General features: G+C 40.4%; 1 protein-coding gene across 1 annotated transcript in view; it reads left to right on the forward strand.

Moving 5' to 3' along the window:
• The window catches only part of LOC102765636, a 77,362-nt gene that overhangs the window by 2,879 nt on the left and 60,115 nt on the right, over positions 1-14,368 (forward strand). Inside the window, exons 2-3 of the mRNA XM_015566391.1 lie at positions 6,179-6,213; positions 8,531-8,776. Of these exons, the coding sequence (XP_015421877.1) occupies positions 8,559-8,776 (218 nt within the window). The 5' untranslated portion in view covers positions 6,179-6,213; positions 8,531-8,558. The remainder of the gene's footprint in view (positions 1-6,178; positions 6,214-8,530; positions 8,777-14,368) is intronic.

Consider the following 14,368-nt stretch of genomic DNA (forward strand, 5'->3'; position numbering starts at 1 on the left):
TCCCCCCTCCGTTTTTGTTCCTTGCAACTGTGATTGAAGAAACCCTTCTCTGCCTTTTCCCAGCCTTGTGCCTCCCCCCTTCCCCCTTTGTTTATTTGAGCAATGTTTAAATCTGAGTGATTTGTTAGAGAGGCAAGTCCCGGCTGATCTCATTTTGTGTATGTGCTGTAAAGCTCAAGCAGAAAATAATTAGGAGAATGTAATCCCATTGACTTTGCACCCCACTTGTGTACATTGCGGCAGCTCAGCCTCCTGCCCTGGAATAAAGTCCCTGAACAGATTCAGATATAGTCAGTATCTCCATTCTCTGCCTTTGGAAGTTCGTATTACTCTGAGGTTCAGATGCTTATTATTCTTAAAATTGTATCTTAGATTCTTTTAGACTTATATGCCTTTGAAATAATGCAATTTAAGGATTCTTGTTTGTTTTTTTCCCCTCCCCCCTAATGTCTTCATATTCTGCTGTCAAGTGTCTAGGTGCCTTAAATCTTAGTGTCTCCTTCACTTGCCATCTGGGGTGAAATGTCGTTGACAAAGTTAGATCAGCACATTTGTGATTGTCTGTGTCTTTTATAAAACCACTTTCCCACCTCCCGACCCACCTCTCGCATAAAAAGGATGGTGAATTTGAAATCTTCCTGTAAAGAAATCTTCCTGGTTTCAGTTGATTATCACTTCCCAGCATTTGGATCAATTTTTGGCAAAAGCCCACTTAGACAGAGTTTAATGCTAGGATGTAAGATCTGGTGGAAAATCATCCCTCCACACACACCCCTTTTCCCTACCTGAACCTTTGCAAAAATTATTTTTAGAAGGTTCTCTTGTCTTTGGCTATATATCCCCTTGCCTGGAATCAATTCCTTCCACAGGAGAGGAGTGGGTGGGGAGAGGGGGCAGAAAAGGGGAGCCACACAAGCCCTACTAGGCAGAGTGTGTGCTCTCTTGATGGCAAAGTTTTGGACTAAATACCGTAGATGCCACCTTGGGCTGAGTCCTAAGTGCCCTTACCTTGGAGAGAGAGGTTTGGTTTCGGCCAACCTGCCAGTGGGATAGATTAGCTGAGATAAAGACACCTCTGTGGAATAGAAACTCCTCCAATCAGAATGATCCCCACCCAACCCCCCCAGTTCTCTGCTAGCAGAGATCTTCGCTGGTTATAGAATTCAAGGAGAAGAGCTGATGAATCTGGGAGTATGATTATCCACAGGTATACTGAGTTTTATGGGAATATGGAGGTCAAATCCTTAATCTGGCTTTGTCAGAAGGACCAACAAATGGGCCATTTTCCCGGAGCACAACAAAATCTCAGCCAGCAGAGCCTCTATCCAACCAGGACAGTCAGTTCATTTCTGCTGCAACTGTAGACATTTGGCCAAGTCCATCCTTGGTGTTGGTCCGTGTTTACGCTTTTTTGAACCCAACTTGAAACCTGAATTGCTTTGGTTTGATCAGGGATGCAGGATTTTAGCTGACGTTGTCAGATTGCTCCTCACTGAGACTCTCTCTCTCCCTCAGGCCACGCCAGTATTAATAATATGAAGTTCTATGTTACTATGGCGAATCGTTGGAATTAGATCAGGGGTGGGGAACGTCTGGCCTGCACGCTGTATAAGACCCAAGAAATCTTTTGGTCTGGCCCTGCCAAGGCATTAGGGAGAGGTTAATTAAATGTTTGATTAAATATAGCAGGCTAATTTTTAAGTTGACAATTTTGTATGGCCTGCAAATGATGTTATAAATATCCAAATGGCCCTTGGCAGAAAAAAGGTTCCCCACCCCTGAATTAGGTGGAGATTTTTGTTTTTCATTAGAACCCTGCCAACGATTATTGTGAACTCTGAGAGTTATTGTTACAACCCCGTGCTTTATGGAATTTAAAAAAGCTCAGCTCAAAAGATAGTCACGAAGTAGCTGGTGAAAAATGTTTGTTTACCGGTGAATCATAGGTGAACTGCCAATTTATTTCTCTAATTTGTTGAAAGTCAAAATTGGCTGGGGTGGGGGGAAGATTCGACATTTTGAATTCATAGCCCATTTACCAGCGTCTGCACTGTCTCTCCTTCCACCCCGGTGTACCTGGACTAATTTCGCTCTCTGATTTAAATCACAATCTAGTTGCTCTGGCATCTCAATTTAAGGGAAGATTGGACGTTGTTTTTCAAAGGGAATTGCAAGTGTTTTACACTTGTCTGAAAACAGATTGTGGCTTCTTTCCCAAGGATAAGCTTAGAAATTATGTATAAATCTTAGAGTTTCATTCTTAGCAAAATGTTTTCAACCCTCTTGTCCACACATTAGTATACATGAACAACACACAGAAAAAGCCAGGGAACAGCCTGACAGACAGTGTGAATATTTCTGATCTGCTGCCTGCCCCTGCCATTCTACAGGACACATTTTGTTTACTTTGCGGCTTCTAATTGCTTTATTGCAAATTTTGTAGGCAGCCTGGCAATTTGGGGTGGAATGCATAAAAAAGCTTTTGACTGGGGACAAGTTACCACTCACCTGTAAGGAAACAGAGTAACTTTATAAATAACAATGCATTTTTTAATTGCTTGAGAAGAACAGGTCTTTTTCAGATGTGTTTATTTATTTGGCTTTGGTGTACTTTTCTTCCAAGAACTCATGTGCAAACTTTAAAAATATTCACTCCAGGGACTCCTGGACTGAATAATTTATAAAAGGAACCAGGATTGTCAGAACCATCACCAGCCTTGTACAGTCACTGTCTTCAGAATTAACTGCTGTGGCTGTTCAAAGCATGGCCCTCACTCTCTAGAAAAGGGACTGAAGAATAATGTCTCGGAATTAAACCCAGACCTGGCAGCCCAGCTCCTGAGGGGAAAAGGAAGGTTCATGGTCATTGTCACCCTTAATGATCTCACAGCCCATTTCCCACATCTCAGTCTTATTTCTGGGACCGTGTCTGTAGTTTTTTATAATCCTGGACCCGATGAATATTGATTGATTGTCAGTTCGATTTGCACTTGGCTTCTAGGAGCTGAGCAGAACAACCCAGCACTCTAGGTTGTGGCCTCTGGCCAACTGAGTCTTCTCAGTTCTGGAATCCCTTATCTTTGCAATGCTTTGGGTCACTGCCTTTGGTTCTTATGATCTAGTCTTCTGAGGCTGAGCTGACAGGAGAGGAGGGCCTTCCTGATGGCTAGCATGATTCTTTTGTTCATATTCTACAGTAGATTTTGATTCAAATTCAGAGTCATACAGTCAGAAGTGAATTTATAAGACATCCAGCCCATCTCCCTCCCAGTGATAATCCATGTTGGAGGGGGTACTTTAGGGTGAGTGTGTGGGTTTGTGCTGTTTGCCAACTTGTAACAACAGACAATTTACCCCCACATTGTTGTAGTTTTCAATTTTGCGACTTTTAAATGTTTTGTATGTTAGAAACTTATTTCTTATACCAGCGATTTTCAACCCTTTTCATCTCATGGTACACATAAACTAATTACTAAAATTCTGTGGCACCCAATTACGTGTATTGTACCCAAACTCCAAGGCAGAACATCACAAAGATTAGTTGTTGGGGTAATTACTTAACATTTTTTAGCATCAATTTCCTCATCTTTAAAATGAGAATTGATGTGCCATAAAGATTAAATGGCATGATGTATGTGAAGCCCTTGGCATGGGAGCTGGCACCTAATAAGTGGTACAATACACATAATTTATTTGTCATAGATATATAATCATTGTCAGGTTTCTAGTTTGGGGTAAATATATTTCATAATAAAACACAATTTTAAAAGTCAATGAAGTGATAGTTTGAGTCATGTGGCCAGATTTGAGATACCCAAGGAGTTAGATTAGTCAAAATTCTTCCTGGAGCATAAACCAAGTGCTTTGGGAAATGGCACTAATGTTGCTAGACCCATTCAGTGTAATGTTTCAGTAGATCAATACTCTGTGATTCAAAAAACCCAAGATTATCTGATATTCCTAAAAGTCCTGTGCATAAATTTGGCCTGTAAGTAAGTTTGATTCTTAAATAGATCTTGATTTCTTGCTATTTCCTGGTCCTATTCTGGCTCCAACGCTGACCAAATATTATCTCCTTGCAGCTTCTGGTCTCACCAAGGACAGGTGAAATAGGGTGAAGTGCTTATGCAAATTTATCACCCCTTCCAAGAAAGGGCTTTCTTCTATTTTGAGATTTTTGTTGGTAAATTCAGCAACTATTTTTGGAGAGCAATTGACCCGAGAAAATTTAATTTTTTTAAATCACGTACTAAAATGCGGCCTTTGTTTACTTAAACATTATTCAACCTAAGTATAAAACACACTGCTAGGGCCCTTTAAATTTTTTTTGTTAGATTTTTTTTAATTCAACTCTAAAGACAATTCAAGTGAGAAACTTTAGTGCATTGATTTTGTTCTTTGAGTCATTGCACTGTAATTAGCTGAGTTGCGTTTTAAATGTAGCACGAGAACATCTTTCTTGTCTGTTTATGTCAGGAAAAAATGGCTAATGAGCACTTATCAAAAAGACGAACATTTTTTCATTAGATTAAGTAAAATCAAAACAGATTTATAATGTACTATTATATTTCGGCTTGGAATAAATTGAGCAAAATAGCGAATATTTTCACAGCTTCCTGAGAATTTATTTGCATGGCAGGATCCTCCTCCCCCACACACTTAGGCTTCAGGAAAGTGCCCATTTATGGCGACTTTGTGGAGTCAGAGCTGATTCCCAAAGGATTGGGAAAGCTCTTAATATTATTTATAAAATCTGAGCGTGAAGCAGGTATCAAAATGGATTTTCTTTGGACTATGCCAGTGAGCTTTGCTACTTAATGCGGTTCTTTAAAATTATTTTAAAAAATTACTTCCCTCGACTTTCTCATAGTGGTCAGTCAGAATGCCACCTAGGACTCAGTATCACTCATGCAGAGATTTCTTTTATTTTGAGATTTTTGTATGCGTTCAAGTGGATGAATATTAGCCTTATGTTGCCAAAAGGTACAGATGATGAAGGTTGATTCCTTAGGAAAATTTAATGCAAAAATGTACAAGTTTAAGAACTTTCTCCTTTTAAATGTCATTTAGATGGCAGGTTATTTTCAGGTCATCAAGGATTCTAAGTCATTACTTGTGCTTCCACTATGTGAGAGTTAAGTCTGTCTTCATCATTATCTATTTGGAGGCCATATAAATATACACATATCCACAAAGCAAACAATATAACAGGTCCTTATGTGGCTAAAGAAGAATCTTGACTTCTTCAAGTTTTCTGAGTTTGTATTAGGGTGAATGTACAAGAGATAAATTCCCTGAATAATGCAAGAGAGAGAGAGAGAGAGAGAGAGAGAGAGAGCGCTCTGGACATTAGAGATTTAACTTACTGTAATCCTGTAACTTCTCTCCATATAGCACAGTTTTGGAGAAACATTTAATCGAAATATAATACAGTCATAAAAGAATAGGCTTGATTAATTTCTACAAAGTAACATACCTATGTAAACACCGTCTAGACCACAGTGTAGAATATCACTAACAGTACAGAAGCCACCTTTGTGCCGCTTCCCAGTCATTGTCCCTACCCGAGGTAACAATCTTCTGATTTCTATCCCAGATTACTTTTGTCATACCCCTCATTCTTCAAACATTCCTTACTTTCTGGAACAATGAGATGTTCCAGGGTTACCTTTTACTTTATCTGCCGCGGCATTGGGATCAGTCATTTCTTCAAGGAGTCCTGGTTCCATTTTGTCTAGAATGGTATTTAGAAAATAAGATCTGGACACTAAGTGTGCTTATCTTTCTGCTGGAGTGCCACAGAGCTCACAAGGGCCAGGAAAAAGAAGGCTGTCTTTATCTCTATCCCTAACCTAGGCATTAATACTAGACTCCCAAATCTTACCTAACATTTGAAGGTTTTTCGTCTTTCTCTTTCCTGTGTCTGCAAGTCCTTCTTGTAAGTGAGAAATCTGGCTAAATTATCCTTAGTATATCTACTCATTTGCCAGGCTTAGATTCTGTCAATATAAAAAACATACCTCTAACCAGTGTTCAGTATTTGTTAGAAGATTTTTCTTTGAGGGTATATAATCAAAACCCTGTACTCAAAAGTAGTTATTTTTTCTCTTCTGTGTAATTATGTTATTCATTTGACATATAGTTAGACTCACTTGTTTCTGTTTGTATTCCATTTTAGGTTTAAATTCTTCATCATCACCATCATCATCTTGGGTGAGTATATAAAACATTAAAGCTCCCAAACCCAAAATTACACAAAAAGCTGTATCCAGAAGCATGTTACTACCCTTCCTCCACCCCGTCTACCTTGTTAATGTGCCCTCATTAGTTTCTGGTTCAACTTTCCTGAATTGCTTTTTGTAAGTGTAAATAAATACTTTTATATTATCTTATTTCCTCTTATTTCTTACACAAAAGTAGCATACTATATATAGTCTTTTGCACTTTGCTTTTTTTGGTTGACAACCAAGATTTCCATATCATATATTCTTTAGTTTTCATGTACAGCTGCATAGTATACCATTGTGTGAATGTATCATAGTTTATTCAACCAATGTCCTATGTGAGTTTCCCCCCCAATATTTTTCAATTGCAAATGCAGATGTACCTTGTTCGTATGTACTTTTGTACTGGTGAAAGTATATCTTCAAGGTAACTTTAGATGTGGACAAAAGGTAAACTCACTTGTGGTTTTGTTAGATGTTGTTAAATTCTTCTCCCATAAGGCAGGACACTCCCACCAGCAATGTATGAGTGTCTCATTCCTTGTGTCTTTGTCAAGAGAATGTGCTGTCAAGCTTTGTAATTTTTACCAAGTCTAATCATTGGGAAAAGGTATCTCAGCATAGTGATAATTTTCATTTTTTTTAATTATGCCTGAAGTTGTCCATCTTTTCATATGCTTAAAGGTCATTTAAAAATCTGTATTTGTGAATTGTGTGTGAGTTTTGCTTAATTTTTATTGGTTTTTTATCTTTCCTCTCTGAATTTTAGAGTTCTTTGTGTATTTGGGATGCATAGTCTCCCTTTATCTTTGATGCCTGTTAATCATAGTTATTTTAAAATCAGTGTGAGTCTGTGGGACTATTTTATTGTCTTTTCTTTGGGGTTTTGGTCATTTGTTCTTCTTTCCTAATAGGCCTGGTAGTTTTTAACTGAATGTTAGACTTTGTGTCTAAAAAGTTGTGGAGACTCAGGATGGTGCTGTTTTCCTGTAGAGATGATTTACGTTTCCACTGGCTAAGAGGTGACCTTTGGGTAGACAGCCTTGCTCAAGGCTGGTCCATATAGGGTTTGCTCTCACTCTAAGGAAGTGGCTCTTTGGGGTCGAAACTGAAAGTCTGGGGTCTTTACATTCCTCCTTGGCAGTCCTCAGCACAGTGAGACTCCTATTTTCTTCCTAGACTTTTAGCCTTGGAGCAGTGCTTTCTCCTGGTTCCTCTGTCCCATTGGAGCATGTGCAGCTTAGGAGTCAGCAGATGCCTTTGGGGAAGTTTGCACTATGAGGCTCACTTCTCTGCAGCTCACTCTTCTCCAGGATGTTGGCCTTTCAATTTTTGTCACCTCTTCCAACACAGCAAGACCACTGCAAGCTGTAGGTTGCTGTTATCTCTTCAGCCTTTATTCCCCACATAGTAAATTGGCAGATACCCTGATGAGAAACAGCAGTAGCAAGTGCACGCTCACTGCAGTGTGTTACCCTGTCCCCAGGGTTGCAGCCTATAAAGTCCCGCTACCGTGATTATTTCCTCACGCCTTCACAGGGCTCTTCTTTTACATTTTATCTCACTTTTATAGTTGTTCTCAAACAGAAGGGTTATTCTGATACTATTTATTCCATCATAGCTGGTAGCAGTAGTCATCTTTCCATTTAGCACATTTCATTAAATTTATATGGAAATGAGAGAACACAGTCAAATTGACAAAGCATTTTAAAATTGACAAGGAAATTGGCCACTGTTGGGGTGGTATAAATTGTTAAATCAAAATCCTTAACAATTTATGTGCCCTTTGACCCAGCAATTCTGCTTTTAGGTATTTATTTTAAGAAAATAATCACATGTGTGTGTGGTGGTTTATTTACAAAAATTCCAATCCAAGTCAACAAAATTGGAATCATAATCCTCAATATGCGATAAAGGATTTTATAAATTGTGAAGCTTTGATACAATGGAATATAATGGAATTCAACATTAAAATGATGTAGGAGAGTATTTAAACATATCAATAATCTATTGTTAAGCACAAAAGATTACAAAATAACTTGTGTTGTATGGTCCAATTTAAGAATATTTATAAAGATATATAAATATAAGGCTAAAATAATTCCCTTCCTTTCTCCCAAATCAATAACAATAATAACAGTAAATAGATTTGTGACAAGGACCTGCATTATCAGGGAAGATTTATTTCTTAGGGGAAAAACTTTAATTTCCTTTTGAAATCAATGGCCAAAATTTAATGCAATCGTTTTTGTGAAGCTAAAGATTTCTGCAGACCATCTTATCCTCTGCTGCCCTTTCACTTGAAGGTACCCTTCAAGGCAGCAATCACCGACTATGGCCTCTTGGGTTTGGAGGATGCTTCCTAGGAATGTCCGTTCCTTGACTACATCATCAGAGAACCAGTGGGTTGAAGATTGTCATCGTCACCAGGAGGCCTATGGGTACTTCTTGCCCATCCAGACGAGGTGGCAGGACAATGACCAGTACGGCCACGTGAACAATGCCGTGTACTACAGCTACTTTGACACCATTATCAACCACTACCTGATCAGGTAGGCTTGGGGTCTGCAACCCCACATCCTCACGTCAACCCTCTGGGAGTTCAGGCGGGCATTGTGGGAAGGGATTCCTGCCATTTCCCCCTGCTAGCGCACCTCTTTCATTGAGTCACTGAAAGTCAGATTATTCCAGAGGAGAACAGGGGGACCGACATGTGGGTGAGGCAAGTATTGTCCTGCCGCTCCTGCAGCATCAGGTGTACTGTGTCTTGGTCCTTTGGACTAAACTGTCAGCAAATGTGCAGGCTTTGAATCTCAAATAAGTACCTACACAACAAACCATGTAATATTCAGACCCTGGGCAACTTGAGCCGACAGAACGTCTGCCCTCGAGGCCTTTTTGTGAGACAAGCAGCTGCTGTCCCCGTTGAAGACACATAAGGGGCAGGAGAGAGAGTAAAGATACAAAGATATTTGTTATAGTCGCTGAATGTCCTCAAGACATGATTGTCATCCTATAGGTAAGTTTACAAGTTTGGTTAGTATGATTCTCTATGTGGAAGACTGCATGGTATAGACAGATCTGCATAAATCCTCGCTTTGTCTTGCATTCGCTATGCAATTTTGATCAAATTATTTAGCCTTATTGAATCTTCTGTAAAAATAGCTCACATTTATTAAGAGCTTTCTCTGTGTCTAGCACTGTGAAGCATTTTACACAGATTTTCTTATTTAATCCCAAGACAACTCAATGAGAGAGTAGCAGATTATCAGTGCACTGCCTGGATCTCCTGCCTATACCCTTTCGGGGCCGCACTGGCCTGTCGTCTGTCAGCACCAACATTTAACTGCCTAAGGACGATCTCCAGCCACCAGAGCTCCTTTGGCAGTTAGGCCAAAAGTGCAAGGAATGTATGCCTCCTGGAAGCAACCTGCCGTCACTGACTGAGGGGAGTTGGGGGATAAATATCCCAGCATCCTCACCTCTTGAACATCTGTGATCAAGTTACACAGATTCCCAGGCTGCCCTAGTGGGACTAAGCTCAAATTCCCAGATTGGTCCCTTAAAAAAAACAGATAAAATTTACATGACATAAAATCTACTGTTTTAACTATTATACAGTGTACAGTCCAGTAGCTTTTAGTGTATTCACAATATTGTGCAACCTTCACCACTAATTCCAGAACATTTCTATCATTCCTCCCCCCCACCCCCGCCAAAAAATAATTCTTATTAGCAGTCACTCTTAAGTTCCCTTTCTTCCCATCTCCTCACAACCATGAATCTATTTTCTTTCTCTATAGATTTACCAATTTTGGACACTTCATATTAAATGTAGTTATACAATATGTGGTTTTCTGTGTCTGGCTTCTTTCACTTATTATGATGTTTTCAAGATTGATCCATAGTATAGCATGTATCAATACTTGGTTCCTTTTTATGGCTGAACGATAGTGCATTATACGGATATACCAATTTGTTTATTCATCAATTGATGGATATTTGGATTACTTCCATTTTTTGGCTATTATGAATAATGCTGCTATTTATGTTCAACTTTTTGTATGGACATCTTTTAAATTCTTTTGGGCATGTACCTCGAGTTGCTGGGTCTTATGGTAACTATATTTAACTTGTTGAGGGACTGTCAAACTGTTTTCCACAATGGTTGTGCTGTTTATATTACCACCAGCAATTTATGAGGGATTTTGGTTTCTCCACATCCTTACCAACATTTGTTATCTTTTTTATTACAGACATCCTGGTTTGAATGATGATTAATGATGTTGAGAGTCTTTCCATGTGCTTATTGGCCTTTGGTATATTGTCTTCAGAAAAATATTGAATCAGATTATTTTCCCATTTTTCAGTTAGATTATTTGTATTTTTATTGTTAGGTTGTAATAGTTCCTTTTATATTCTAGGTACCCTTATCACATATGATTTATAAATACTTTCTGCCATTCTGTGGTTTTTCTTCACTTTCTAGCTAGTGTCCTTCGAACCATAGAACTTTTTAATTTTTATGACAGAGTGGTAACTTTTAAATTAGCCAATGCTTCTTTATTGGCTACGTTCCTTCTTGTCCCTTCCTCACTCCTACAGGAATATAAATCTACAAAAAATACCTGATAGCTCTTACATCATGGATTTGCTGTGTCGGGAGAGTTAAACTTCTTCTTTCAAAAGGTTATACATAGAACAACTTTCACTTGGAGAGAGTGCCTGGTTGTCCCTTGGTGATATGTGGTCCCGAATCTTCACACTAATTTTACTTTGTGTGCGCCTGTCAGTAATTCCTCTAGAAGTTTTATTATGAATAATAAACTTTTCAACCCTCATTTTAGCTTTTAGGGGAATGTGTGCTTTATACCTTGAAATCCACAGGAAGAAGTAAAAACAGTAAGACTCCTTGTAATTCCACATCATTTGTCACATAGGGAAACTTAATGGTGATTTTTTCCAACTCGCTCTAAGGCTACTCACTCTTTTTTTTTTTTTATGAAGGAGCCTTGTAACTTCTTTGGATCAATTCTTAAGAATCATTTCAACGCAGTTGGGACCTAGTGGTATGTCTTAGTTCAGATTGCTATAACAGAATACCCTAGACTGGATGGCTTAACAACAGACATTTATTTCTCATAGTTCTGCAGTCTGGGAAGTCCAGATCAGGGTACCAGAATGGTTGTGTTCTGATGAGGGCCCTCGAGTCTTGTAACTTCTTTGGATCAACTCTTAAGAGTCATGTCAATGCAGTTGGGACCTAGTGGTATGTCTTAGTTCAGATTGCTATAACAGAATACCCTAGACTGGATGGCTTAACAACAGACATTTATTTCTCATAGTTCTGCAGTCTGGGAAGTCCAGATCAGGGTACCAGAATGGTTGTGTTCTGATGAGGGCCCTCTTCCTGGTTTGCAGACAGCCACCTTCTTGCTCTAGCCTCACATGGCCAAGAGAACAAGCTCTAGTCTTTTTATCTTCTTACAAGGGCACTAATCCCATCATGGGGGACTCTAGCCTCATGACCTCATCTAAACTTAATTAGAGCCCAAAGGCTCTACCACTTAATACCATCCCATTGGGAGTTAAGTTTCAACATACGAATTTTGGGGAACACAGACATGTAGCTCATAACACGATTTTTGTCGCTTTTGAATGCGTCCCATTAGTGAATGGAGCTTCTGGAAAGATGATGTGCAAAAAATGCTGAGTGAGTCTTTTATCCAGTGGAGATTGTGGGGGTAGTGATGGGGGTTGACAGCATGAATTCCTACCAGAATAGAAAGTGTCCCATCTCATGAAGAAATTTCCAGGTATTACACATTGATTCCAAAATTGTGAAAATACCCTGGCTATTGTGGCCAGGGACTTTCTAGTCAGGACAAAAAAAGTGGTTTACCTTTATACTTTTTTAAAAAATATATTTTATTGATTTTTTACAGAGAGGAAGGGAGAGAGATAGAGAGCTAGAAACATCGATGAGAGAGAGACATCGATCAGCTGCCTCCTGCACATCTCCTACTGGGGATGCGCCCGCAACCCAGGTACATGCCCTTGACCGGAATCGAACCTGGGACCTTTCAGTCCGCAGGCCGACGCTTTATCCACTGAGCCAAACCGGTTTCGGCTACCTTTATACTTTTGCTAAGAGATCTGAGGATTATTTTTAACAGGTTGCTCACTGACTGTCAGAAGCCAAGCCAGCACCACATAAAGGTGCGAGAATTTCGCCAGCCCCTGTGCGGAAGGGCAGCTGGTCACACCCAGGCAGTGCATCCAGCCAGGCCGGCGCCGTGGCCTCCTTCCACCGGGCTTTCCCGGGGTGAGCAGCGCAGTACGTGCGCCAAGAACCCACGGGACAATCAATGAGGAAAATCCTCCTCTGAGGGGGGTTTGCTCCAGGAGAGGGGACCAGGGAGTGTGGAGGCATGGCGAGGGAGGGTGAGAGAGACAGCAGACGAGGCCACAGCCTGCCCAAAGTTCCCATCACTTTGACACGCGGAAGGGGTTAAGTCATTCCTGAACAGTTTATCGCTCATCAATTGCAATTAAATATGTTTATATTAAATTATGTTCTGTAATTAATGTAAAATCCTTTAGCCTGTGCTGTTGTTAGAACCAGATGCCGAAGTACCAACAATATTTCAACGCGACTGTGCTGGCTCGCCAGCTGTCTAACGGTAATTACTTTAATCTCAGCTTGTTATCTAATTATCACCTTTGTAAAGGGAAAACTACTCTCTAATGCTTACTGATTGTTTCAGATGATGATGAAGAGCAGGGAACAGCTGTCAGAGATCTGGGCCCTGCTTATCACAATGACGGAACTTATCCTGAAGCCTGAATTCAGGGCCAAATTCTGAGAAAAGATGTCTCAGGCGGGAACAGGGGACTGGCCAGTAAGGGGAGACAGTTGGTGTGGTGGTTAAGGGTGTGGCCCCTGTGGATAAATGGTCAGGTGGCACCTGCCTCCTCCAGTGATGGCGGGGGAACAAGTTACTTGGTTAAGACTCAGTTGCCACATCTGTAACATGGAGACAGTAATAAAAACAGCATCTATCTTAGAGGATTGGTGTGACGACTGGATGAGACCATGCGTGGGAAGCCCTCAGTGCAGTACTTGACGATATGTACATATTTAGTGAATGTTAACTATTCTTCCTTAAAAAAGAAAATCAGTGTTGGTTTTCTGTGTTCTCCTGATCAATTCGTTTTCCAAATTATGTTTAAGTTCTGTCCTTTTGGGACTGAAGTTTACCTTTGCATTGTTTATTCAAAAATGGTTTACCAAACCAGTCAAGAGTGTAAACAGGTATTGTCAGGGAAGTCTTGAAACTCTTAGGGGGGAGAAGAAACTGTTTCTGGGATATCTTTCAGTACTTTACGCATGTATTTGCACATCAGCAGTTGATGTGGAACCTGTAGTTTATTCCACAATAACCATTAAAGCTAATGCCCTTAGGATGTTTATTAAGCTTTTATTATCCTCCCATGCTTTACCTCTTGGGGGCTGTACCCCACCAGAGGGGAGTTGGCACCAGTCTCCCCCATGAGTAGAGCAGGCCTATCTCCCCCGTTAGACTGTGAGCCCCTCATTTATATATTTTGAGTCTATTGCCTGGTCTGGCACATGTTGAGTCCTCAGTGACTTGACAGAGCTAAACAAGATTATTCCTTCTCGGGCCATGCTGGCTCACCAGGGTTTTGGGGGTCTTTTAAGGGAAAAAATGCCCAGGTGCAAAGACGGTTCCTTTATGAGAGGGGGCCCCACTCTGAAGGGGTTTCCCATTCGTCACAAGAGCATCAAATGCCACATAAACTCCCTTCAAAAGAAGGTACCCCAAACCAGACTCTGCAGTCACCCTTGTTTATGGTATATTTGGCTATTGAAGGAAATAGCCTAAAATGAGAGCAATGGCCCAGCCACAGAGACCTTAACGCCATCTTTGCTTGTGGCCTCATCTCCCATCACATCCCTGGTAGTTCCCTTCTCTCCTGCAGTAAACTACCTATGGTTCCTCGCAAGCAGCGTGTTGGTTCTCAGCTCTGTGCCTTTGGTTCAGCTGTTGCCTTTACCTGGAATGCCCTTCCTTGCTCCTGTTCTTCGACAGACTCTTCCTAGCTTTTCCTGACCTTCCCAG

Source organism: Myotis davidii, unplaced genomic scaffold (genome assembly GCF_000327345.1).
Source record: "Myotis davidii unplaced genomic scaffold, ASM32734v1 scaffold330, whole genome shotgun sequence".
Taxonomy (NCBI): domain Eukaryota; kingdom Metazoa; phylum Chordata; class Mammalia; order Chiroptera; family Vespertilionidae; genus Myotis; species Myotis davidii.